We start from the raw sequence: 25,916 nt of genomic DNA, 5'->3' as shown, positions 1-25,916 counted from the left end.
TGAAACTCATCCTGTAGATTTTGAAAAAACATTTTTTATCTATTTGGCTGCACTGGGTCTTAGCTGTGGCATGCGAACTCCTAGTTGTGGCATTCGGGCTCTAGTTCCCTGACCAGGGATTGAACCAGGCCCCCCGCATCCAGAGTCTTGGCCACTGGACCACCAGATCTTTAATATACACTGTGTGTGCTCTGTCGCTCAGTCATGTCTGATTTTTTGTGGCCCCATGGACTACAGCCCATTGCATGCTCAGTTGCTTCCGTCATGTCCAACATTTTGCCACCCTATGAACCATAGCCTGCCAGGCTCCTGTGTCCATGGGATTCTCCAGGCAAGAATACCGGAGTGGGTTGCCATTCCCTCCTCCAGGGGATTTTCCCCCACTAGGTGATCGAAATTCACGTCTCTTACCTCTCCTGCATTGGCAGGCAGGTTCTTTCCCGCTAGCGCAACCTGGGAAGCCTATACCCCATTAGGCTCCTCTGTCCATGGAATTCTCCAGGCAATACAGGAGTGGGTTGCCATTTCCTTCTTCAGGGATAATCTGGTCCAGGGGTCAAACCCATGTCTCCAGGCAGATTCCTTACCACTGAGCCACCAGGGAAGCCCCATGTATACTAACACAGACACACACACAGAAGTCGCTCAGTCGTGTCCGACTCTTTGTGACCCCATGGATTGTAGCCCACCAGGCTCCTCGGTCCATGGGATTTTCCAGGCATGAATACTGGAGTGGGTTGCCATTTCCTTCAATATCCAGAATTAATCAATTCTATCCTCTTCTCCAAAAAGATGAAAACATGCATTTGATTTCACTTCCCCCATCATTCTCCTTTTCCCTGAATTAATCTGGGATCTTAATTCTCTGTTATTATTAATTTTTTAACTGTGCAACGAGATGTGTAGAAATTATTTAAATTTCACGAGAAGTGGTAATGGCTGTCCTGTTTGCCTCTGGCCCGTTGGATAACACAGTTTTCTCCTTCTTGGATTCTTCCTTTCTTGCTCTATTTCACCTTGAGGAATTCCTTCAGAGAGCAAATCTGAGAGTTACAGAGTCCTGAGGTTTATATGCCCTAAATACTCCCTGTTGGCCTTTCACCGGAATGCTGATTTGGCTGGGAAAAGGACTCTGGGATCAAAGTCATTTTTTCTTAGATTCTTGATATTGATATTGCTCCATTTTCTTCCAACATCCTGTGTTGCTGGGACTTATAATTCCTAACTCTTTGTAGATAAGTGTCTCCTTGTTTTTCTTTGGAAAGTATTTCCCCCTCCTTCCTTGGTATTCTGAAATTTTGGGAAAGGTGTCTGGGTGTGTCTTATTTCCAGGTAAGTCATTTGTCACCTGAGGGCCCTTCCCATGTGAAGACCTGTATCTTTTCTTCAGATCTGGGAAATTTCCTTCTATTCTGATTTTTAAAAAATATTTATTTATTTGTCTATCTTAGCTGCAGCACACAGGATCTTCCATTGTGGCATGTGGGCTCAGTACCCCTACGCATGTTCAGCCACCTGATGCAAAGATTGGACTCATTGGAAAAGACCCTGATGCTGGGAAAGATTGAAGGCAGGAGGAGAAGGGGATGACAGAGGATGAGATGGTTGGATGGCATCATTGACTCAGTGGACATGAGTTTGAACAAACTCTTGATAGTGAAGGACAGGGAAGCCTGGTATGCTGCAGTCCATGGGGTCGCAAAGAGTTGGACACAACTTAGCGACTGAAAAACAACAAGGCATGGGGGATCTTGTTTCCCGACCAGGGATTGAACACTTGTCCCCTGCATTGCAAGGGAGATTCTTAACCACTGTGCCACTAGAGAAATCTCTGTTACATTTTAATACTATTTCTTTCATTCCATTCTTCATTCCTGCCTCCTCAGATTCTGTGTCTTTACTTTTCTTCCCCTTTTCTGTTCCTTGGATCTTTTTTTTCCGTATGTGCCTAGTCACTCAGTCGTGTTCAACTCTTTGCGACCTCATGGACTGCAGCCCATCAGGCTCCTCTGTCTATGGGGATTCTCCAGGCAAGAATACTGGAGTGGGTTGCCATGCCCTCCTCGAGGGGATCTGCCCAACCCAGGGATCAAACCCAGGCCTCCCACATTGCAGGCAGATTCTTTTACCAACTGAGCCACCACGGAAGCCCAAGAACACTGGAGTGGGTAGCCTATCCCTTCTCCAGAGGATCTTCCTCACCCAGAAATCAAACCAGGGCCTTTTGCACTGCAGGTGGATTCTTTACCAGCTGAGCTACCAGGGAAGCCCTTTTTCTTTTTTTTTTTTTAAATGCCTTGTTTTTGTGTCATGTAATACTGTGTCTAATCTCTGAGGATTATTTTCATGTGTTTGCTTTGTGAAATGTTTGCACGAGTGCTGGTCTCTGTTTAGAGTTTTGTGCTCTTCTTGATATTAGTTTTTTCCCAAAGTTTCAATGATTTTTCCTTTTATGCTCATGTTTGTGTTTGAAAACTCCCCTTCTGTCAGTGGATCCAGGCTCAGATCTTGTGTCCTAGGAAGAGGAAGGGTCCGTGCTTCTGGACAGGGTGTGCAGTGGGGACGGGTCCTTTTCATCAGGTAGGGCTTTCCACCCCACCTGGAGACTTCCTTGTCACCTGGGGCCTGTCTCTTGGACACCAGCACTCTAGCCTGGAGGCAGACACTCACTGGCACGGCTTAGCGCAGGGTTGGGGGTGGGAGCGGCTGGCCAGCAGATCCTCTGCAAGTGGTTCCGCAGATAATCACCCTGACGACTGCCCCAGGGCTGCTTCCTGTTCTGTGCCCATAAACACAGAACTTTCGCAGAACTCTTGGAACGGCTTTCACAGAAGTCATTGCCTGTGAATATTTTAGCCTTCCTTTCCCTTTGATCCGATTGCTCCATCAGGCCACACCTATCTGCTCTGCGTCTTTCATGAATTCCTGAAACAGTCTGCACTGCCAAAGAGATGTTTTTGGCTTTTATTCTTCATTTCGGGAGATTTCAGGAGATGTTTAGCAGGGAGGCAGGAGGGCTATACGTGTTAAGCCGTGGATGGACTCCCCACAGCCCTGCCGTGTTACATCCCCGGCTGTGAACTACAAGAGGGGCTCTGACAACTACCGAGACCATGTGCCGCAGTTGCGGAAACCCGTGCACTTAGACCCCGTGCTCTGCACCAAAAGAAGCCACCTCGACGAGAAGCCTGTGTACCGCAGCTAGAGAGTAGCCCCCACTCTCCACAATGAGAGAAAGCCCCTGCGTAGCAGTGAAGACCCAGAGCATCCAGAAATAAACGGAGGCAGTTAAAAAAAAAATAATAAGGGCTCTGCACCACTCCAAATAAGCTCCAACTTTAGGAAAAGGACCTTCCAACATCAGAATTAGTAACCAGAAAAGGAGTTGAAAGCATAGCCTCAAAATTAGACTACAAAATTTTAGAAGGAAACCTTTCTGTGAAATTCCCACCTAGAACCAGTTATGGGGAAATGAGGTAATCAATAATTCCAGAAAAGTATAAATGGGCTCTTCTAAGTCAGCCACAACTTGTGTCAGGACACACTGAGGCATAAATAATACGGCAAAGTTTTATGTGCAACTCAGGGCGTGGCACTTCTGTATGATTCAGAAAGAATAATGTGAGTTTGCATAGCTGGAAATGAGCACTGGGTGGGGATTAAGTAAGGACAGAATTATAATGCACCCTGGGTGGGATGGTGTGTGTGTGTGTGTTGTCACTCAGTCATGTCCGACTCTTTGCGACCCCATGGACTATAGCCCGCCAGTCTCTTCTGTCCGTGAAATTCTCCAGGCAAGAATACTGGAGTGTGTTCCATTCCCTCCTCCTGGGGATCTTCCCAACCCAGGGACTGAACCTGGGTCTCTTGCATTGTAGGCAGATTCTTTATCATCTGAGCCACCAGGGTAGGAAGAGAACACCCCTTTTTGCCTATAAGGCTGTTCAGAGAAAGCTCTGTGTTCAGAAAACTGTCTTGTTAGGATTACTGAATACATAAAATCATTAAGAATAGATTTGAGGAAAAAAATAGACATAAACAGATGTCTACAGATTGATCAAAACTTCAAATAAGCAGATGATACCATTCTAATGGCAGAAAGTGAAGAGGAACTAAAGAGCCTCTTGATGAAGGTGAAAGAGGAGAGTGAAAAAGCTGAGTTGAAATTCAGCATTCAAAAAACTAAGATCTTGGCATAAGGTCCCATCACTTCATGGCAACTAGAAAAGGAAAAAGTGGAAGCAGAGACAGATTTTGTTTTCTTGGGCTCCCAAATCACTGCAGATGGTGATTTCAGCTTTGAAATTAAAAGGTGCTTGCTCCTTGGAAGAAAAGATATAGCAAATCTAAACAGCATATTAAAGAGTAGAGACATCTCTTTGCCGACAAAGGTCCGTCTAGTCAAAGCTATGGTTTTTTCCAATAGTCATGTGTGGGTGTGAGAGTTGGACCCTAAAGAAGGCCAAGTGCTAAAGAATTGATGCTTTTGAATTGTGGTGCTGGAGAAGACTCTTGAGAGTCCCTTGGACTGCAAGGAGATGAAACCAGTCAATCCTAAAGGAAATCAACCTTGAATAGTCATTGGAAGGGCTGATGCTGAAGCTGAAGCTCTAATACTTTGACCACCTGATGTGAACTGCCAACTCATTGGAAAAGACCCTGATGCTGGGCAAGAATGAAGTTAAAAGGAGAAGAGGATGGCAGAGGATGAGATGGTCAGATAGCATCACTGACTCAATGGACATAAATTTGAGCAAACTCCGGGAGATAGGGATAGGGAAGCCTGGCATGCTGTAGTCCACAGGGTCAAAAAGAGTCGGAGACTGAACAACAGCCTGATACGCCAAGCTTTAGAGGAAAATATTTAAAATGAGGATTTCATGGACTTTCCTGGTGGTCCAGTGGCTGAGACTCTGTGCTCCCAATGCAGGGGGCCTGGGTTTGATCCCTGATCAAGGAACTAGATACTACAACAGGAGTTCACGTGCTGCAACTGAAGACTGAAGATCCCATGTGTCATGGCTAAGACCAGGTGAAGTCAAGTAAATGAAATAAATATTTTTAAAAAACAGTAAAATGAGGATTTCAGTTTGATAAATCAATTTCTTTATAGGATCCTTATCAATGACCAGATAAGTGGCTATTTGCTTAATCCCATTAAAGTGTGTGGTTTCTTACAGAAGGAACAATCGAACTGATTCAGCATCCAGTGAGCTCGGAAGAAAAAAAAATAACAAACTTATAGCTTTGAAAACAAAAACAAAAACAGATTTCTGGCTGCTCTCCTCAAAATCCTCCCACACAGCTGACTGACGACAGGATCAACACCTGTTGTGTTACCCCCTCCCACGGCTCAGCTTTCTTTCCTGAATAAGCTGCTGACCAGCATGTGCCAGTTGAGATTTTGGTTCCAGTGACAGTGACTTTGTTGCTTGGCTCCGCACAGGTGTCTTTTCTTTTTATATATTCTATTTTAAAAAAAAATGTATTTATATATTTGGCCATGCCCGGTCTTAGTTATGGCCTGTGGGATCTAGTTCCCTGACCAAGGATTGAACCTGGGCCCCTGCATTGGGAGCGCTGAATCTTAGACTCTGGACCACCAGGGAAGTCCCCAGGTGTCTTTTCTTTTAAAGAAGATGGCTTGGTTGTAAGGTGGATGCTGATGTCTTCACAGAAGATTTCAGTGTGCTTTATGAAGACCCTGGGAAACAGAAATTTCTGTTGGCTGTCAATACGGTCAAGGAGCTGCAGGAACAGGATCCACTAGTCAAAGTGGCTTCCCACGATCCACCTCGTGGGTCACAGCTTTATTGTATGGGGGAAAACCCAGCTGCTTGGGGACCTGATATTGTGTTTTTTGCATTGGTTCTGCTACGAGGCCCAACAGTTTTCTGCTATTCAAGTTGGAGGTCTGGAGGAGGTGGAAAGTTGAGCTGGAAAGACTGCAAAGGTAGAGTTTGGTCGGAACCTTGATGGGAGGATATAATGGTGGCAATGCTTGGAGAAGAGCCGCCTGGTTAAATGCACTCTTGTTGTCTTTGGAAGGCGGTTGTTATAATTTATATTGAAATGACGCACGGGGCTCAGAGGAGCCTCGCCCACCCGGCTGCGAGGGCAGTGAGAACTGTTCCCGCAATCTCTTCACAGTTCTGGGATCATGTGAGCTGGGCCACCTGGGCTCCTGTGAGCCCCAGACGTGTAATTAGAGGCTCCTGGGCTGGGACGATGCGTGGACAAGTCTTATCATGCATCTGGGCTGCTGTGGGTGCGCTGAGCTGGGCTCCCAGGCCTCCCTGTGCCTTGGGATCCTGCCTTGACTTCTGCTTAGCCAGGAACTGTGATTGGTTACTGTCAATAGACAGAAAACTGTGTACAAGACACCAGTACCTGCAGGAACCCCAGCACGGCCAGGGAAACCAGCAAAATAAGCTTCCTGCGCACTAAGCTGGGGGCTGCTCTGGGCTCAGCCAGACAGACGGACTCATCCTGCCTTACACAAGAGGGGAGGGGACAGAAGTCAAGCAGTCCCCGGAGGAGGTGCTGGGCTCATCCCTCATGACTGCAATCTTTGAAGAAGCACACCAGAAGCGTGTGATGATGTTTATTTGACGCAGATCCACAGTGATTGCCAAGGAATGAAGCTGCTGCCTTTCTGCATCAGGGCAAAAAGTCAAGATGATGAATGCTCCTACATTCCCAGGGATTGGTCCCTTGATTATAACCAGTTGGTTCCCCCCTTGCCAGCTTCTGCTTTGGTTGCGGGAAGGGGAAGGGCAGGGTTATCTGCCATAAGGGATGCTGTTTTAGAGGACTTGCTACAGGTGGGCTCGCTTGGGGTTCCTGGCCGTTTTATGAGATCACGGGGTGAAGGCCGATGGCATAGGGGAGGCACGTGTAAGCCTAGTGGCCTGCCAGCAGCTCTCTTTCTAGGCAGGGAAAACCTTCCCAAGCAGCTCCACCCGCAGGTGGCCACGGGCTGAGGAACAAAGGGCTGTCGAGGGCTGCTCTGGCGTGAAAGCACTTCTGCAAGTGTGGGGAAACATGCGTGGTGTACGTAGGTTTGCTACTGAGTTCTGGGCATATCACATGGGAGCTGAGGTGCGCTTGTTTAAACACGCTCTCGTCACAGATCTGGGTGGCTGAGGAAGAAATACCTTGAAATTTGATACATGGCAAGCAAAAAGCAAGCGTGAAAATTCACACCCTCAGATTGCATTACGCATGCTTGAGTTACATTATTTCACTCAGTCTTTTTTTTTCATTCCCTGAGCTATTAAAAAAAAATAATAATTTATTTATTTGGGTCTTCGTTGCTGCGCAAGGGCTTTCACTAGTTAAGGTGAGCAGGGGCTACTCCCTAGATGCCGTACGAGGCTTCTCGTCGTGGAGCACAGGCTTAGTTGCCCCGAGGCACATAGGATCTTCCCAGACCACGGCTTGCACCCGTGTGTCCTGCATTGGCAGGCGGACTCTTAACTACTGGACCACCAGGGAAGCCCCTCACTTAGTCCTGATAAAAGGAGAGGCAGCCAACTTTGAATGGACTTGAACCTTCTATCCCGTTCTTACTTCTCTCTACTTTTTCCAAATAAAACTCCAAAACTTCTCTTAAAAGGTGTAAGGTTTGAATGTGGAGAGGAGAAGGGTCAGAACATTTGCCAAATGGCCTCGTTTGCAAAGCAAACAAGTCCCTGAGTGTGTTTTAGTTTGACCCAAACTTACTTTCTTAAGAACAAGCATTCAAACACCGACCCCTCAAGCTTTAGGACTGGTTTAGGAATTCACAGTGTGCCTCCTGGCTTGTCTCAAGTTCAGATTCAAAGATACGGAACATTAAGTCTCCGTCTATCTGAAGGCCTTTAAAGGAAAAATCATTCATGAATCCTCATGAAGTAATATCCTTACTCGAGTTAATGAAAATTAATCTTGCAGAAAATCTTGGCAGATCAAAATGAACATGAGTCAGTTCTATCTTCTCAACTGCCATTACCAAAATGTAGAAATTTTTATAAGGTAACATAGTTTTAAAGCTTTATTAGTTTTTCACAAATTGCCTAACAGAATGACAGAATGAATTTCCAAGTTAATTTTTAAAAGTAGGACCTAAGTCTATTTTGATGTAACTATTGCTAAATAAAATTCTGTATTATGCGTGTTGTGACAATGTAGTCAGCTTCCTGGGGTTATTTTTGGCCGTACCCCGGAACTCCCCGACCAAGAATTGAACCCACGCCTCTTGCAGTGGAAGTGTCTTAGCCACTGGACCACCAGAAGTCCTCACTTTCCTGGTTTTGATAATGGACGATGATTATATCTTATTGTTGGGGAATCTGGTTATTGGGTCCAGGGGACCTCTCTGTACTGATTTTGAAACTTAAGAATTTATCATTAATCTCAAAATGAAAGTTAAAAAAAAAGAAAGACAAGCTATATATGAAATAACCAGGAGCTTATTTTTGAGAAAAAGTCTCCATGTACCCTAAAATAATAGATTATGTGATGAAATTAAAAACTAAATTACTGGGACTGCCCTGGCAGTCCTGTAGATAAGATTCCATGCTTCCACTGTAGAGGGCATGGGTTTGATCTCTGGTTTGGGAAATAAGATCTCGTAGGCCTAGAAGTGCAGCCAAAAAAAGGGAGAACTAAAATAGAGAACAGCATAATAAACATTTTGATTCTTGAACCAGTGGGCGGATGTATTTCTCTTTCCTATGAACTGCTCTAGAAAAATCTACAACTTTACTGTTTTAACTCAGGGCCCTAGCATTGAAGAAACATCCTCTTAATCTTTTCATGACATAGTTAAGACAGCCCTTGAGACCTAAGGAGAAATAAGCAACATATAAACCAGGTTAAACTTCATTAGAATGTGGAACTTTGTGAGATTGGCAATGTATATTTGATTGTTGCAGCCTAGATAATATAATTCAGATTTGGAGTTGACTTACAAAACAGTCCTCTTGAACTTAGCTTCTGTTTTCTACCATGAAACAATCCCTAATAATAAATTCCTTCTATTTTTATAGGGCTGGGTCCTGCTCTGCCATGGTCTCCCATGGATGGGGAACAGAGACTGTGGGAAGCTGAGAGGCGCCTGCATTTCCTGACTTAAAGCCAGAGCTTTGTTACTGGGTATGGGAAGAGACCTCAACAGTGCATTCAGTGGCTGCTAAGAGTGGCCGTTTCCTCGACATAATGGCCTTATCAACACTAAGAGAGCAGGCCCAGGGCTGTCCTAGGCCCAGGGCTGTCCTAGCATTCCTTCTGCTCTGTGTGCCGGACGAGGACTGAGTTGGCAAATGGATAACGTTCTGGTTGCTAGTGGCAATGGCCAAGAAGAAAGAGGAAAAGATAATATTTTTGCAGGACTTCCCTGGGAGTCCAGTGGTTAAGAATCCACCTTCTAATGTAGGGACACAGGCTCGATCCCTGGTCAGGGAACTAAGATCCCACATGTCCCAGAGCAACTGAGCCTGTGGGCTGCAACTAATGAAGTCTGCACACCACTATGAAGACCCAACGCAGCCTGCCCCCGACCAAAAAAAAAAAAAAAGATAACATTCTTTCAAAATCAAGGAAAACTCAAAGGTGAAGAGTGAAGCAAATATACAATGAATTAAAGATTGTCTTGACCACAACGGACTTCCCATGTGGCTTAGCAGTAAAGAATCTGCCTGCCAATGAAGGAGACATGCACTCCATCCCTGGGTTGGGAAGATTCCCTGGAGAAAGAAATGGCTACCCACTCCAGTATTCTTGCTTGGAGAATCCCATGGACAGAGGAGCCTTGTGGGCTTCAGTCCATGGGATTGCAAGAGTCAGACATGATTTGGTGACTAAACAACTTGACCACTATACAAAGAAAAGGCTTGCAGAAAGCTGGGGGATACTTATGGCAGCCCAAGCCACATACTGGGACTGTCTCCCACCTAAGGTCCCCAGCCTTCTGTTTCTACCTTGAAGTATTATCTTCAAAGCCAATTTTTTTCTTTCCCACCGTCTGACGCTCGGATCTCAATTCTGACAGCCTGTCCTGAAGTTTCCTTGTTTCCAATCTATTCTCCATACAACTGGCCTTTTGAAAACACATCCCACCGCATCCCTCCTCCGCTTGGACCTCTGGGTGGTACCGACCACCCTTTCCCATTGTCCATCTCACTGTATAACTTCTGGCTTCTGGAAAACACCCAGCTCTCCTCTGGCCTCAGTGTCTCCTCTCCTGTCCCTCCCTGTTCACTCTGCTTCCTTCAGCTCAGATTCCACCCCTTCAGACCCTATCACCTTGGGGGATGCAGGAAGGGGAGGCGGTGTTTTGTTATCCTGTCACCACCACCGTTCATGCCTTCCTAGGGTTTATCACAAATGGTCATTATGTACTGCTTCAAATTCCTGGGTGTGTGTTCCAAGCATGTAGTTACTCAACGAATGTCTGATAAATGAACTCAAGTCCATTTCTTCATCTGTTAAATGCCAGAAATAATGTCCAACTTGTGGGCTTAGGGTGAGCAACAGAGAATCACAAAACCAACTCACAGACCAGGCCCTCACTGTGTTTACATTTAGTTACTGGTTTACATGTAATTGTCAAAGGTAATTCCCATAGGCATCACCCCTGCCCCCCTATTAACTTTACCAGTGAGAAAACCGACATACAGATTTTGAAGTATCGCCCAACAGGTCATTAGAAAGAGCCCGCGCTGGACTTTCAGCCCAGATTGTGTGTGTTGAATCCTCACTCTTGACACTGGCAGAAACCCAGTACAGACGAGGATGCAGTCAATGTCACGGCAGCTTTGCTGTCATGTGGGAAGCTTGAGGGCAGAGGAGAGCAAAGGAAAACTAGGCGAGTGACACTGGACGGGAGGGTGCCCTCCCCAACAGCATCCCTGTATCCTCCTGCTTCCCAAAACTGTGACTCTGAGAGACCAGAGCAGGCTGTACTTTCTTTGGGGGCCTCAGGTCAAGCAAAAAACAGGGCCTTCCAAAGGACCCAGGGCAATCCAGACCTAGTCCTCAAGCCCAAGATGAGACATGTCACGTCCACGTCAGAGCTGGTTCCTTCCTGGTACAGTCCACTTGATGGGGACATCCCTTCCCACATGGAAACTGTTTCCATGGCAACATACCAGCATCAATTCAAAGGACCCTTTAAATTGTTGCAGGTAAATACAAACAGCTCACTTTTGCCATTGTCTGTATACTACTTAAATCTAAATTGCTCAAATTATTTCTCATTTTAGGGAATGATGGTAAATTTCAAGTGTACATTAGACTGTAAAACATCTTCCTTTGTGCTTAAAAATGGTCAAGTTGTCATACTACCCGAGACACAAAATTGTATAAGAGTGTAGGCAAGAAACATTATTAACGGTGTCATAAATAAGTATTATAACTTTATTAAAATGAAAAGACAATATTCAAAATAATGCAACAAAAATGAATAAAATCCTTTGTCCAATACTGTACACATAAATGCAGAAATCAGTGCCTTTTTCTAAAGCATGTTTTAACCTTCATTTAGTTCATACTAAAATATAAGCTTTAAATAGCTCAAATAACATCACTCAGCAGTTTAAACTGTAAACAGCTTGTTTAATGTGGAGAACATTGTAGTAAGGTACTTCTGTTAATGAGCACCATCTCTTCTGTGCTGCTCTACACAAGATAAATACAGCGAAGCACGTGGAAGTGCAACACAAGCTCTGTGTCTCACCAGATCCGAGCGGAGCAGCCTGCTGTGAGAGCTTCCAAAGTAGGTGACATGACCTCCGGTCTTAAGACATACTGGGCTGTTGGTCAGAAGGGTTTTACTTAGAAAGCAAATAATCCCCAGGAAATACTGAAGAGGAACCAGCAACACAAGGCCAGCTTGTGTTGTATTTGTTTATTCATATGCAACTAAAATAGGGGAGGGAAAAAAAAAAAAAAAGAAACCCACAACACACATCTCCACACAGATACTCTCAACCCAACAGCTGACTGTTTCATTGCCTCAACTGACATCCTCAACACTGGCCAAGAGTTTGCTTTTCCCCATGTGTCCTGTGTTTCCTGGGGGTGGAACAGAGAAGGAATGGTAAGGAAAAGTGACTTATTCTGTTACCTTCCCATTGTTCATATGAGACCCAGACAGGTGAGAATACGGTACCAAAGCTGCTGCCATCCCTCCAGCAAGACCTACAGGATTCAGGTCTCAGGACGACTTAAAGCAGGCAGGTGAAGTCATGGAAAGAATGTACGGCCTGCCCTCCATGGAAAAACTGCTTGCAAAAATAAATGAGACAAAACAGAAGAGGCCTCAGAGCTGGCAATCTTCAACCTTATTATGCAAAAATAATAATAATATATATATATAATATTTTATGATTCTGAGCTAAACAATACTGTATTCTCTCCCATTTGCTCAATGTTCAGTCTCTCAGGAGCCATCCTCCAGCTTGAGTTTTTCTTGTTCTAAATATATATTACTCTAAGACAGGAACCACTGGGTTAACTTGCAACTGGAATCTATGGTTTTACCACAAGTGCAGATGCAGGCGTGCAGCGTGCACACAGATGCGTGTCCCTTGTCCTTCCTCCCTGCAGCGCATCTTTAAATGACAGGCTTGAGCAGACTTTTCTCTGACGCTCACACGGTCAGGGATGCTCAGCACCTCAGCACCTCCCGACTCTCTAAGCTCTTCCCGTTCAGACGGAGAGTTCGACTCTCTGATCCTGTGATCTGGACCACTTTCCCAGGGAACCTTGACAGGTCTGGGGAACTGCGAGAGAACCACTCGCTTCCATGGCACCTCTGCTGAGCCGGGACTCCAGGGTCTAAGGAGAAACCACGTAGGAGAAATGTTTGCGCTTCACATGGCCTCCCGGGTCCACTCGTGGCTTTAGGTCCAGCTTGTCTGGGGCTGAAGAGATACTGCCATTGGCCAGGAGGGGGTGGACAGGGGTGTTCCCGTGTGTTTCTTCTGCTTCCCTAAAGAATTTTTCGAATCTGTCCAGGTAGGGTGGCCTCTCAGGGAGCAGGTAGTAGTGTGTGGAGCTCACCTTCTTCCCATTTTCAATGATGGGCAGGATGCAGGGTGCCTTGCCGGCAGCCCCCTCGCTGTGCTGTCTCTGCAGGGCTTTGCTGCTCACGTACTTGGGGTCGGGGGCAAAGCTCTGCGTGGGGGGCATGACCCCGTTGAGGTAAGATGGGAGGCTTTTGGGGCTTGGGGTGCGCGAGTTGCTCCGGGACAAGGGCTCTCTCGGTGGGACTTTGGGGGGCCTGTCCTCATCGCTATACGTACTGGAGGTGACCTCGGCCGACCACCTTCTGTAGTCTGGCTTGGCCGGCCGGGGAGGGATGGGGACCCGAGGGGGAACTTCAGGCTTGTCGTCGTCGGAATTGGGAGAAGCCCTGTGCACGGAGCTGGAGATCCTGATGGCCGGCTTGTTGAAGGACCCCGCGGGGCCTGAGTGAGACCTCCTCAGTCTCCGGTGGGCCTGGGGCGGAGGGGGGTTGGCACTCGGTGCCCTGGCAGCCTGGTCGGGTTCCTGGCTGAGATCCACGGCGGAGACGGTTGGGGTGTCAAAATATGCATAGTTGATCTGTCCGCACCCTCGGAAGCTGCGCCTGCCGGGGCCGTCGGCTCTGAAGTCGGAGAGCCCGCAGTCTTCCAGAAGGAAGTCCGTGTCCGAGCTGGTGAGGAACTCGACCTCGCAGTCTGTCTCGTCCAGGGTGAGGTCCTCGGAGATGGGCAGTGGCGGCAAGGGCCGGGAGCCCCGCTCGCAGGGCGCTGAGCTGGAGAAGAGGGACAGGGGACTCTTGACAGGGGTTAGCGGGGGTGTGGCGGCACAGACCCCGTTCACCGCCAGCTTCTTCAGTCCACATGCCACCCGGTCCTGCTCCTGCTGCCCCCAGCCTTCACTTGGGGGGATGATGAGGGGAGGCAGGCGGGACTTCGGAGGGGGGCCGTGCTCTGCACAGTGGCTGCTGCTCATCGGGGTGGATCTGGAGGTGCGCCCTGGAAGGAAACGAGAGGTTATGGAGGATGGTCTGTGCTCTCCCCATGGAGGGAATTGGACCCCACCCCAGCAGCCTGGATTCCTGTCGCCTTCGGCTGGGTCACTCGTGGTGAAACACCAGCTGATGGAACGCTGAGCACACCCAGGCAACTGCTGCGGGTGTAATCAAGGGCCGGAGGCGGGGAACGCACCTGATCTGGTTCAAAGAACAAATTATCTCTTCCATCGTCTTGGCCGTGTGCACGGCGCACGCCCACACGCCCCAGACAGGTTCTGTGACATGTGCGAAGTCCACGGAAGGTGAACAGCATGTAATTTGGGGAGCCAGGCCATACCAACCTGGCCATTTGCAAGACAGGCCACCCAGGACACGCAGGGCAGGCCTGAGATAAGACGAGGCCTCACCTGGCCCATTGCGATACCCAGAGCCGGGAGACTCACCCGCGACGTGACAGGCAGCCCTTGGCAAAAATCTAGAAGGGCTGATGATACACACATTTGTCTAAGTTTCTGTCAGTATCTGTACTATTCTGTTACCTTCAAACAGGTGTTCGAAGCTAGTAAGGAAGAAGAGAGCTCATGTCCGAGGTTCTGGAGAGTTCAGTGTGTCTCCTGGCTGGGGTGGCTTCACGCCTCCACACAGAGACCCAGTGACTCCGGCTGAGCCACCGAGAGCCTGACAAGAACACGCTTACTTCAGGATCTGCTGCCACTAGGGGTCAGACTCCTGTCGGAAATGGCCTCGGTCACTTCCTCATTTAGAAAACAGCACTGGGGCACAGGCTCCCTCGGGGCTGCTAGCTTCCTCTCCCTATGCTGAGGGCACCTGGGTTCTCAGGACGCTCTGGATACGTACCGATGGAGGTTAGCTGCTCCTGCGCCCGGGAGTTCAGACTGTAGGCCATGGTTATTGGGTCGATGTTTAAAAAGCCGCTGAAAGGGAAGGACGGACATCTGGGTCACAAACAAGTAGCAACCACGTCCCCTCTCTCACTCCAATGTTACCCGCTTGGGGGCTCTGGCAACCCCACATCCTGCACTTACTTCTCAAACTCGCTGCGGCCACCCCAGCAGGCCTTCAAGCTTCCCAAGGCTTGGCCATCATGCAGAAACCCAGTTTTTAACGGGACTCTGATCTCCTGAGCAGCCACTCCTGCCATGGACATTGTGCCTTATTCTGGGACGTCTTCAGACTTGTGATGCCCAGGGATGCGTACGGTCAACCGGTGGCTTTCATTCCCTGGTGGGGGGGAAGGTTGGGTACAGAGGAGGTTAAGAGCAGGGTAAACAATCCCCAAACACGAGGAACTTGAGGGGAGAGAATTCCAGGGCCTGCGGAACAGAAACATCCAGTTACAGACTTCCCCCCAGTCAGGTTTACATTTGCTGTTGCTGCTGTTCAGTTACCAAGTTGGTTCCGACTCTCTGCAACCCCAGGGACCGCAGCACGTCGTAACACTACTGAGTTCTTACTTTTCATGAGGTTACTTAAATACCGACACTAAAAGTCTTTTTTGGGGGTAGGGGTGGTGGTGTTAAATACAGGCTTCCCAGATGGCACTAGTGGTAAAGAACCTCCTTGCCAATGCAGGAGGTATTAAGGGATGTGGATTCCATCCCTGGGTTGGGAAGATGCCCTGGAGGAGGCAATGGCAACCCACTCCAGTATTCTTGCCTCAAGAATCCCATGGACTGAGGAGCCTGGCAGCTACAGTCCACAGGGTTGCAGAGAGTCGGATATGACTGAAGCAACTTAGCATGCATGCAATAAATACTAAGATTTGAGGTGTTTTCAGCCAATGAGAAACAGTCTGTCTCAGGCCAGGGCAGACCTTGGGGTTGGGCGTGGGGGGCAGACAAGTGCACACAGAGAGGCCTCACACAGACGTCTCTCCAGCCTCCTAGTAGACCGACCTGCCCGTGTGGTTGTGCTGAGCGTTGAGCTCATTCCTTACTCCCTGCACCCCACCCTGTCCCAAGCTAAGAAAGTCATTTCAGGAATTACTGTGTTCAATATGGCAGCACCACTGTTCACTAAGACCCAACGCTCTGATGAAGCAGAGGGTCTACAGCTGTCACTTGATGACCCCACAAGCCCAGCACTTATTTAGATTCTGTATTTCAGGGGTGGGGGGTGGTGGCGGGGGGGTGGAGATGGGCCCCGGGAAGACAAATTCTCCAGACACTACTTGTGTAGGAATCGAGACGTCCTCATGCACAGAGGACACTCACTCCTGTTCTGTAAAAAAAAATCAAGTTCTGCAGGATGACCGGCTTCGGGCAGAGGCCTGGACAGCATCCTCCTCCCTTTTGAAGGCAAACTGCGGTCTGCATTCTCTGCATTCTCCTCGGTGGAGTGCCTGGTAATTTATGTGCCGCCTCGCTGTGAGGCATGGGTGACAGAGGCCAAGTCAGTGCAATTTCTCCTAATCCAGCCGCCCCTCTCTTCAGAGCCCTCCAACCCTCCCCTCTCCCCTCAGTCCCTACTGCCTCTCTTTAGTTTCCTGTATCCGTTGGCAAGGTGTACTCATGATTAGCACCCGTCTCTGCCCCCTCTTCAGATACTCATATCCGCTTAGAACAAGTTGAGAACATACCCTGTCGGCCCTCTGCGTCACAGTGACCCCTTCTGTGATGTGTACATACACTTTATGACCCGTTCTCATCCACTCGGCAACTGTGTTTGCACAAACCGAGAGAGCTGGGTGCTGCGCTGAGGGCTGTGGCTGACATGAGTGCGAGAGATGGGTGTGCGGAGCAGAGGGAGGCGGCACACGGTCAGGGTTCTGTTTTAGGGACCGATCTGTCACCCCCTACGAGACTGCGAGCTCAGGAAAGAAGCTGTGTCCCAGTCATTAATTATCACCACCTGAACAGGAGCAGGTGCTGGGTAAGGAGACGTTTGTTGAATGTATATTTGTACAACGCCATCAAACTATTAGTATTGTCAGTATCAACTGAATGTATACAATATGTAAGGCACAGAGCTGTTTTTAAGTTAAGGGTCTAGAAAAACACTCTGCAAATATTCTTTTTTTTTTTTTTTCGTAAAAAGGAATGTAGAGAAGGTACTGTTTCAGTGACAAAGGACCGGGGGCCCAATTACCACTTCTCAGCTTTTTTACTCTCCCAAAGTCAGCTGTTTGAATATACCAGGCAGAGACTTAATAGGTTTAAAATATTATTTCTAATAGTCAAACTTTATCTTTCATCAGTCTCTAAAGATAAAGAAGCAGGGGGGAACCCATCATTTCAGAAATCTAAGTTATTTAGGGGAGGTCTTTTCTGTTGTTTTTGAGGGTTGGTTTTTAGATTAGGAACACAGCGAAATGTGTTTTTACTTCCTTTGAATTCAGTTTAAGCTCTAAGAAAAAAATTTTAAAGACAAGCTTTAGAAAAAGATTTGCTAGACACTTCTTCTCTGACCCTGCCCGGTGCTTTAGAGTGCTCTTCCTAAGAGATCTACAAGCGCTGGCAGGACAACAGGGAGTGTATCTGTGGTGATAGAAAAATGAAAGGCCAGAGAGGAAGGAGAATATGGTATTTAAGTGGTTTGAAAGCACACGTTTGAAGATCGCCCATCCAGATTACAGGAAAGTGCTGCGGGGGACTGTGGAGGCCCAGCCCCCACCTGTCTGCAGGCCAACAAGAACTACCAGTAATTACTGTGTGTCAGACTCCTAATGCCATCTAAATCTTCGCTTTCAACAGAGTGATTGTGTAACCATCGCCTCTGCTGAAATGGCCTCGGAATCCTGGCCCTCCGTCGTCAATGGTCCCTTAACATTCTGTATATGTTCTAGAAAAAGTTATTTTTCAGTCATTGTTTCTATCACCTACTTGTTAGCTTTCTTAAAGGGAAAAAAATTTTTTTTTTTTAGTATAAAAAGAATTGTGTTCACTAAGGCAGCTTGCTGTGACCACAATAGCGTCTTTGTGCATTCATCGAAGGTGACCTGCCTCTACATTTCAATGGGGAATTGTGAATGGGCTGTGTTATGAAACTGTCCAAACCTCCCACTGGCTCGCACGGGGAGCTCCGCCGCAGTGTCACTGCTCTCTCTCTCTCCTTCTGGAGAATAACTCCCCCCTCGGTGGACTCCCAGGAGGGCAGCCTGCTCGGGGTCCAGAAGCCAACTTCTACAGGGTGTTCCCCAGGCAATAAACTGTGGGTGTGGGGCGGAACCACCTGGAATTCTTTTATGCCTCTTAAAAAACTCTAGAAGCATTCAAAATATGTACTCCTTGGAGTAGGGGTGGTGGATCCATCCATTGGTCAACCCTGAGTTAAAAGAAATGTGTGCAGAGCTCAAGGAAACTGAAGCTGATACTGTTGTGTTGTGAATTTTGTCCCCTTACATGTGTAAAACGAGCTCTGCCTTAAGATTCATTAGGAAAACAACTGCAAAAGATACCCCCTCCCCTGTCCTGGGGAAAACCAGGATCTACAAGTCCAAGATGGCACTGGGTGATGAAATGCAGAAACACGAAACCTGATGGGCATCTGGGCAGCCTAGCACACTGACCAGGGTCTCCATAATCTTGGGTATGGAAGCTCCTCTGAAACATGTGGACTAATCTTTAGCCTTTTAGGGTCGAAAATGCTGTTCAATACCAATGGCAGGTATGAACTCCTTTTTCCTATTAACATCACTTGATTTGTTTTTTTTTTTAATTCAAGGAAAAACAAAGGACAACCCTAAAACCATCTGTTTCTTGAGACTGCCCCTTTACTTTCTGTCCTAACAACCTGGGTTAGGGTTAGGGTTAGGGTTAGCGCCGCCTTGAGTTCTGATCCCCGTAGAGGGCTTCAACCCCACATCACAGCTCCTGAATCCCAGGTCCAGCCCTGGCTCAAGCCTCCACTTTGTATGTCCTATTGTCTGGTGATTACCTTTCCACTTGGATGGTCCCCTGGCATCTGGAACTCCACAAACCAAACCCCTCTTGCCACACTCCCTTCCCAAACTAGTTCACGGTCTAAGCAGATCACACGTCTCCCAAAGGCACCATTTTTATCCTGAGCCACAGCAGACGTGCGTTGAATCACCAAGGGCCAGAGCTCATTTCTATGCTGTTTTTCTCAAATCTATCTTCCTTCTGTCCTAATCTGCCTCGGCTATGAAGATCCCCAATCCACCCTACACGCTGGATCTCTGTCCCTGACCTAACCTAAGCTCCAGCTTAGATCTTCCGCTGCTCAAAGACCTTCAAAGGCTTCTCCATACATGCCGCTCAGCCTGCCATTGAAGGCCTCCGGAACAAGGCCCCAGTCCAACCTTTTTCAAGCTCTTGCTTCTCCTTTCCCCAAACTGCTGTTAGAAATCAACATATCCTTTAGGGCGGTTCTCATGCTATCTTCTCCGTGAACCTGCTTTCTCCAGAAAAGCCAGAGAAGTGTCTCCAGGGCCTGATTATTCTGTGCTGTGCCCTAGTCCCCTTCTATCATGCTGATTTTCTACAACAGGACTCTCCGCCTCCCCTCCTTCAACAGATCCTGGCCTCATTCATCTCTAACACGTGCTTATTAAGTGGACTCTGAGAAAACATTCACCTCATTTTTTTTAAAAAAGTAATTACATGAAAGACTCATGTAATTTATAATATATATCAGTGAAGAAGGGAAAAAGCACAGATTTGTAAGGGATAAACATTTGGTGACACTGGTCAATTATAATACAAGTCTAGGGACATGGAGCCGGCAAGGAATGCTCACTAAATTCATTTCCAAAGCCCAAAGCAGACGGTTTTGAGACTAGGTAGTAAAAAGATTTGGAGAAGGAAATGGCAACCCACTCCAGTGTTCTTGCCTGGAGAATCCCAGGGACGGGGGAGCCTGGTGGGCTGCCGTCTATGGGATCCCACTGAAGTGACTTAGCAGCAGCAGTAAAAAGATTAGAAGCTTAAATGGTTAACACTGTAACTTTCCAAACTAGCAGCTGTTACTACATGCTTGCTTAAAGCAATCAGGTAGGGGCTTCCTAACAACAGACACAATGTCACCTTCTCTTCTGGATTATAAGGCACCTACTGTGTTTTTGCTGCTAAATTTAAGCTCATTTTCCTTAAAAAAAAAAAAAGGGGGGGGGGTACACCCAAAAGCACATTCCACATTCTTTATTAAATAGGTGAAATCACATGCTTTTTGTTTGAGGATAACCTCTTTGATACTGTTCTTTAAAAAACCAGGCTACCTTAAGACAGTAACCTAGATATGCTTACCTGGCCACAGATCTCATTAATAAATCTCAGAAGCAATCCACGAGAGGGGGAGGGGCACATTTTTGTCACACGACTCATCCAGTTCTACTCAGTGCTTCCTTATTTAAAAGTGTGATGTAATTTCCTTCTTTCAATCTGGTTTAAGAACCTGATTTCTGTTTATTCAGGGTGATAAATGGTCTCCTCAGCTGCATTTAACAATTACCTCCCTAACAATTTCCATATCCAGGGAGCTATCAGGTAACTATATTTAGAGCCAAAATTTGAGAAAAAAGAAACAGACTTCAGACTGTGACAAATACCAGGATTTTAGATACCCCCCAACCCCTCAAAGAAACCAACTCATCTTTCATTCTGAAAATGTCTAAAACAGTCACCTTTGGCAAAGTAAAAAAAAGAAAACCAAACCAAACCTCACTATTTTTCCTGTGATCAGTGTCTACAGCACTAATGGCCGAGCGATCTGCACTGAACGTTCAGTCTGGCTGTTCTAGAGGGTTTTCACTTTTATTAGGAATATGAGAAAACCTACTGATTTGCTCCTCACCTAACACATTCCGTGTTCACAACTGCTATGGTGTTGTGTGGTCTGAGTTGATTCACTGAAAGCAGAAGGCTCTTCAAAAATCACTGGCTTTAATTCAGGGTGTTGCTCGGATTTTAACAGGTGTGATCTGCCGAGGGGCGGAGGGCAGAGGAAGAGAGGGGGCCGCAAGGTAGGGGCCGCTCTGTGGAAGCATCAACAGCTTCACCCTGAATGCCCAGATGACTTACAAGGGTGTTGAACAAAGTTAACAACATGGAATGAAACTCCGTGGTTTCTGTGAAGAAATGAGTGGCCCAGTGGGAATGGACATATTTCCTCCTCATGCAGCTCCAGGCCTGGTACATAATAGCTCATTGGCAGGTGGTAAAAACCAATGCGACCAGGAGAATATTTCACCTTCACTCTGTCACAGTCAAAGCTGGATGACCTAAGTTCAGGAATAATTCATTATATTTTCTAGCTAAGTATTTTAAGAAATGGCAAGCCAATGGAAAACCTATTTATTCAACTCCATGGTCACTGCCAGCCTCTGGACTCGCGCCGTCTCCCACACGGCCCCGGTGACACAGCAGAAACACCCCGCGGCAAGAACAGATGCTTCTGTCCTTTGTCCCTTCCCTACAGAGCACCACTAGCATCAGCAGAACACATACACACTGGAGGGAAAAATATTATTCCTTTCAGACACGTGCATGGTAGGTTTCCAATTGTAGGAGATACAGGATTTCTATTCAAATCTTAATGAGGATGAGCACAATAGTCTAATGATGGGAAGCGTGTCTTTCAAACTTCAAATTTATTTAACGAGCGTTTAAGTCACCCAGTGGGTAACCTGGGATTGTTACAGAGAACAGAAACTCAGCAAGCATAATCACTAGTTCCCTGGATGCTTATCTGACGGGCATTGTTCTAAGTGCTTCATGTGTATTACCTAATTTAATCCACAGCCCTGGGAGCTGGGTGCCTGTGATTACCCTCATTTACAGACAAGGAACTGGAGGCACAGAGCTGAGGGACCTAGGCTCCAGGCTTGAGCCAGGTTCTCCCACACACCTCGCCGACGGATGGATGATCTGAGCCACTGTGGAGCCCAAGTCTTTGGGGGGGCTCAGACAGACTGTCCTGGGGCTCTGTTGACTGGTAACAGTTTTTCTTGGGTTACCTTTAGTGTATCAAAGTTCCTATTTAAGCTCCAGTCCCTCAGATCTCCAGTAAGAGTTATTACTTGCAGTTCTGTCCTATCTATCCTCTAAAAGGAGAGAGGGGATTAAGGTATTGATCTATTCTGTGACCACCTCAAACAGTTCTTTGAGACCCTCGACCTTTAGTGACACAGGGACGCTCCGCTTGATATAATCCGTTTGATAATAATGCAGGTCTGTTTTCACCCATAAAAAGGGGTCACAACATATACCCAGAGAGCTTCCTTTGAATCTACTCCCAGCCTGGATCTCTGTGAGGCATTATTACAATAGAGTCTTATAATCAGGCTCTACTGTAAGAACCAGAATATAATGATAGAATGTCTTGTATTTGGAAAGTGTTCCACAAATGAAAAAACACTTTCTAACATGTCATCCCACTTGATCCCCACAACATCCCTGTAAGAAGAGGCAGGGATCATGATCTCCATTTTGCAGAGGAGGGGGTGAAGTGAGGTGAAGCATCCTCCTATCTGCTAAGGATCAGCACGGTCCAGGATCTTCCTAGCTACACTTTCCTCACCTCTCCTTTCTAGAGTGTCTGCTTTGTAGGCGACAGCCACGTTTCTCCTCCTCTTGGTTACAGGTGGGGAGACTGATACACAGAACAGGACCCGAGCACTGGTCCACTGGGCAGAGCAAGACTGAACTCAGCTCCTGTGTTTAGCTCATGGTTTCTTAAGAGGGCACGGTTTCACTGATATTTTCACAAACAGCTACCAGATGCTTACTCTTTTTGACTAGATACGACACTCATTGAAAGGGACATGGTGCTGCCTGAGGAAGGCCCAGTCTAGCGAGGAGAGAGGTAACAGGCAGGCATGCAGTTTCAGATTGTGGTCACTGCCAAGGGATCAAATGGGGAACAATAAGAGGACAAGGAGGGATGAGGACCTATTCACGCAGGCAGTGAAGGCAGGCTTCTCTTGCGTGATTTTTCAAATGTGAATCTAAAGGATGAAGAAAAGGCAGCCGTGAGAAGACTCAGGAGGAGAGCATTTCATGCAGAGGGGAACAGTATCTTCAAAAGACAACCTGTGACTCGTCGAGTTTCATATTCTGGGGGGACCTTTATTTAACAAGCGCTCTTGGATGGTATCTTCCCATCCTTATCTTCCTACTGTGTCTTCTGTTAGACTGTAATGTTTTGTGGAATCATGGCACTCTGGAGTTGAAAAGGGCTAACTCATGTAGCCACAGCCCCGTATTTAAAAGATACATTCAACAGCCTTTTGGTAATATTGCCCAATTTGATGGTACAGGGACTGGATTCAAGTAGCAGTGACTCCAAATGGCAGAATTCTTTTATTCTCTCTTCTGAAATCTGAATCCCATGCTAACTCTTCCTTACCTTAAAATAATTGCTGTATGAAGCTAGTCACTTAGGTTCAGAACCCTCGAAACTTACCAATTTTATCTATCTTTAAAAAGCATGTGTTTATGCTGTGCGGATAATGCCAGAATGCCACAACGAGATTTCGTTTCTCTAAAACGAAATTATCCATCAGCTTTTAAAATGCATGACCAAACAGCAGCACCAAAGGATGCTCCAGGAATCCTGATGCTGCTGTACCGATTCAACTGTATTTAGATCAAGAAAAGAGTTGTGCCTCTGCTAGAGGGAGACGGTGACATTCAAATTCCTGGAATTACCCTTGGCACCACCTTTCCCCTCCTCTGCTCATCTTTCTAAAGAAACCTGATGGTATGCAGAAATTCAGGTCAGTTTCCAGCATGTTAGATTGCACCTGTAATTTGGGTGACTTGCTTTTAAAAGCTACCATTACTACCAGCAGAAGGGAAGTACTATCTGGTTTGGCTTCCGAGGAGCGGCAGTTAAGAGCTCTTTCCACACAAAAACTCAGGTGTACACTGTAATTAAATCTCACAGAACCGAGCGACTAGCGTCCACTGTGAACTTAAAGTAGGAAACCCAGTGCATCACAATGCTGGTTCTCCCTATCTGTCAAAAATACGAATAATTCAGACATTTCATAACAGCCATTCGAAAAAAGCAGATTTGCTTTCTGAGCTTTATCAGTGACTGGTGCAACCCTGCTGAATTTTAAAATGTAAAACATGCTTTCCGGAAATTATCAATCATCAACTAACGTGCAAAGCTGCCTAAGACAGAAGCTGTGCAAGGCAGGGTTCCTGCCCTTAAGGAGTTTACAATCTAGTATCTGTGGGGTTATACATTGTTAGTCCCAGTGAGTGTCCACAAGAACACACAGATGAAAAGGAAACCTCTGTGCTTGAAGTGAAGGCAATGAACTCCATGCTATAACCAATTTGTGGTTCTCTTCAAATTTGCTAATATCTGCAAAGGGGCCTGATTGATTGATAACATACTGATAACCAATCACTGTCAGCCTGTTAACAAGGACCTGATTTCTTTCATTTTGGTCTTAACAAAACTTGGTCATTTCCTGAAATGGGTATCAAAATGCCTTTAAGAAAAACTCCACTTACAACTACATAATTCCAGTGAGGTTTAAAAAAGAAAAGAAAAAGGAAAAACAAAAAACCAGAAATGCAGTTTAAAAAAAGAAAGCAAGACAAGGTATGGTGAACTTAATCAGATGCCTCAGTCTTCTCAACAAATGCTTTCTCACTGCATTCTTAACAGATTTATAAAAGCTTGCAATTTTGCAGAACACTTGTTCTCCAGAAGAGAAGGGGGGAAAAAAGCATTTTAACCTCACCTTTCTTCACCCCTGACAGTTGCCTAGAAACCAGTCTTGCCCTACCTGTGTTGCAGGTGTACCTAAAGTCACCAACACATCTCTTTTAAAGCTACAGTCTCTATTCTGACTGCACTTAAGTTTATGACTAACAATCTATTCATATTTTTTTTATCAGGTAAGAGACTGGTTTCTTTCAAGCAATGACGAAATCCTAATAAAGACTTTGCGTACCAATACGGTACTAATCCTGATGAAAGAGTCATCTAATTTGTACAAGACTACGATATACATATAAATGCACACAGGCACAGAGGCGAAATATCTAATAAGCGTTCACGTTTCGAACACAATTCTGCAGTTCTTTCCCTTTTGAGACAGCATTTAGGACGTTCTAGCAAAGAATCGCGTTCCTGGGAGGAGAAGGGCACAGGGCTGCTCCGATGAATTAAGAACACCGACTGGGGATGACTGTCGTCGCCGAGACCAAGCAGTGGGACCGTGGGTCAGAACCCGCGCCGATCCCGGCCCCCAGCAGCTCTCCGACCCAGTCTGCGGGCGCGCGGTGTGGACCAGACTCGCGCAGCCCCGGGAAAGAGGAGGAAAGAGCCCGAGGCCGCCGCCAACCCGCGGCCGCAGGACCCCAGCTCGCCGCTCCTGGAGCCGCGCGTCTCCAGAGCGCCGGGCCGGCCCCTCCCTCCGTCCCGGGAGACTCCGCGCCGGGAGACCCTCTTCGCGCCCAGGGACCCGCCCCGCGTCGGGAGCCTCCCGGAGTCCCGAGGGGCGCGGCGCCGCCCTTCCCGCCCCGGGCCCATAGGCCCCTTACCCCAGCAGAGCCGCGGCTGCCCCACGGCGCCCTCCCGCGCATGTCCGTCCCGGCTGTCTCAGCGACTCGGGCTCAGGGGCCCTACACCGCGCAGGCGCCTCGCCCAACACCAGCCGCTCGCTCCCGCTCGCACTCCAAGCTCGCACTCGGCCGCCGTCGTCGCTATCGCAGCCGCCTCACTATATAGTAAGGGGGCGGGGCCGTGACGTCGCCGCTCACCGCCCCACCTCCACCGCGCAGCCAATCCCGGCCTCAAGCCCCTTAAAGGGGCGATGTCGCGGTCAAGGTGCTCTCGTGGGGTCCACTGGCGTCGGGTGGCCCCTCGCCAGGGAAGCAGTCTTTGTCTCCCGAGGGACGTGTTTTTGGCCTGCTGCGGCCCGGGCGTCCCCCTGCTCTCCCAAATCCGGGAGGCTGCTGCCTGCCTCCGG

The 25,916-nt window shown here is 47.4% G+C and overlaps 1 protein-coding gene and 1 long non-coding RNA gene across 3 annotated transcripts; one reads left to right on the top strand and one right to left on the bottom strand.

Moving 5' to 3' along the window:
• Positions 1-11,379: 11,379 nt before the first annotated feature.
• ERRFI1 (ERBB receptor feedback inhibitor 1) lies at positions 11,380-25,643 on the bottom strand. 2 transcript variants are annotated; one of them, NM_001077930.1, is made up of 4 exons: positions 25,489-25,643; positions 15,052-15,247; positions 14,864-14,940; positions 11,380-14,006 (listed from the first exon to the last, which is right to left on the bottom strand). In NM_001077930.1, exons 2-4 carry the CDS (start codon positions 15,171-15,173, stop codon positions 12,823-12,825), a joined length of 1,383 nt encoding a protein of 460 aa, NP_001071398.1. In that variant the 5' UTR covers positions 15,174-15,247; positions 25,489-25,643; the 3' UTR covers positions 11,380-12,822. The 2 variants fall into 2 exon arrangements, with proteins under 2 accessions (NP_001071398.1, XP_059731368.1); XM_059875385.1 differs by lacking the exons at positions 14,864-14,940; positions 15,052-15,247; positions 25,489-25,643 and adding an exon at positions 14,545-14,857.
• LOC132342469 (uncharacterized) lies at positions 15,238-18,687 on the top strand. The gene is made up of 2 exons (XR_009490856.1): positions 15,238-16,897; positions 17,719-18,687. It is a non-coding gene; the product is annotated as an uncharacterized lncRNA (long non-coding RNA).
• Positions 25,644-25,916: the final 273 nt, after the last annotated feature.

Source organism: Bos taurus, chromosome 16 (genome assembly GCF_002263795.3).
Source record: "Bos taurus isolate L1 Dominette 01449 registration number 42190680 breed Hereford chromosome 16, ARS-UCD2.0, whole genome shotgun sequence".
NCBI lineage: Eukaryota > Metazoa > Chordata > Mammalia > Artiodactyla > Bovidae > Bos > Bos taurus.
This window is presented reverse-complemented; position numbering and strand designations above follow the sequence as displayed.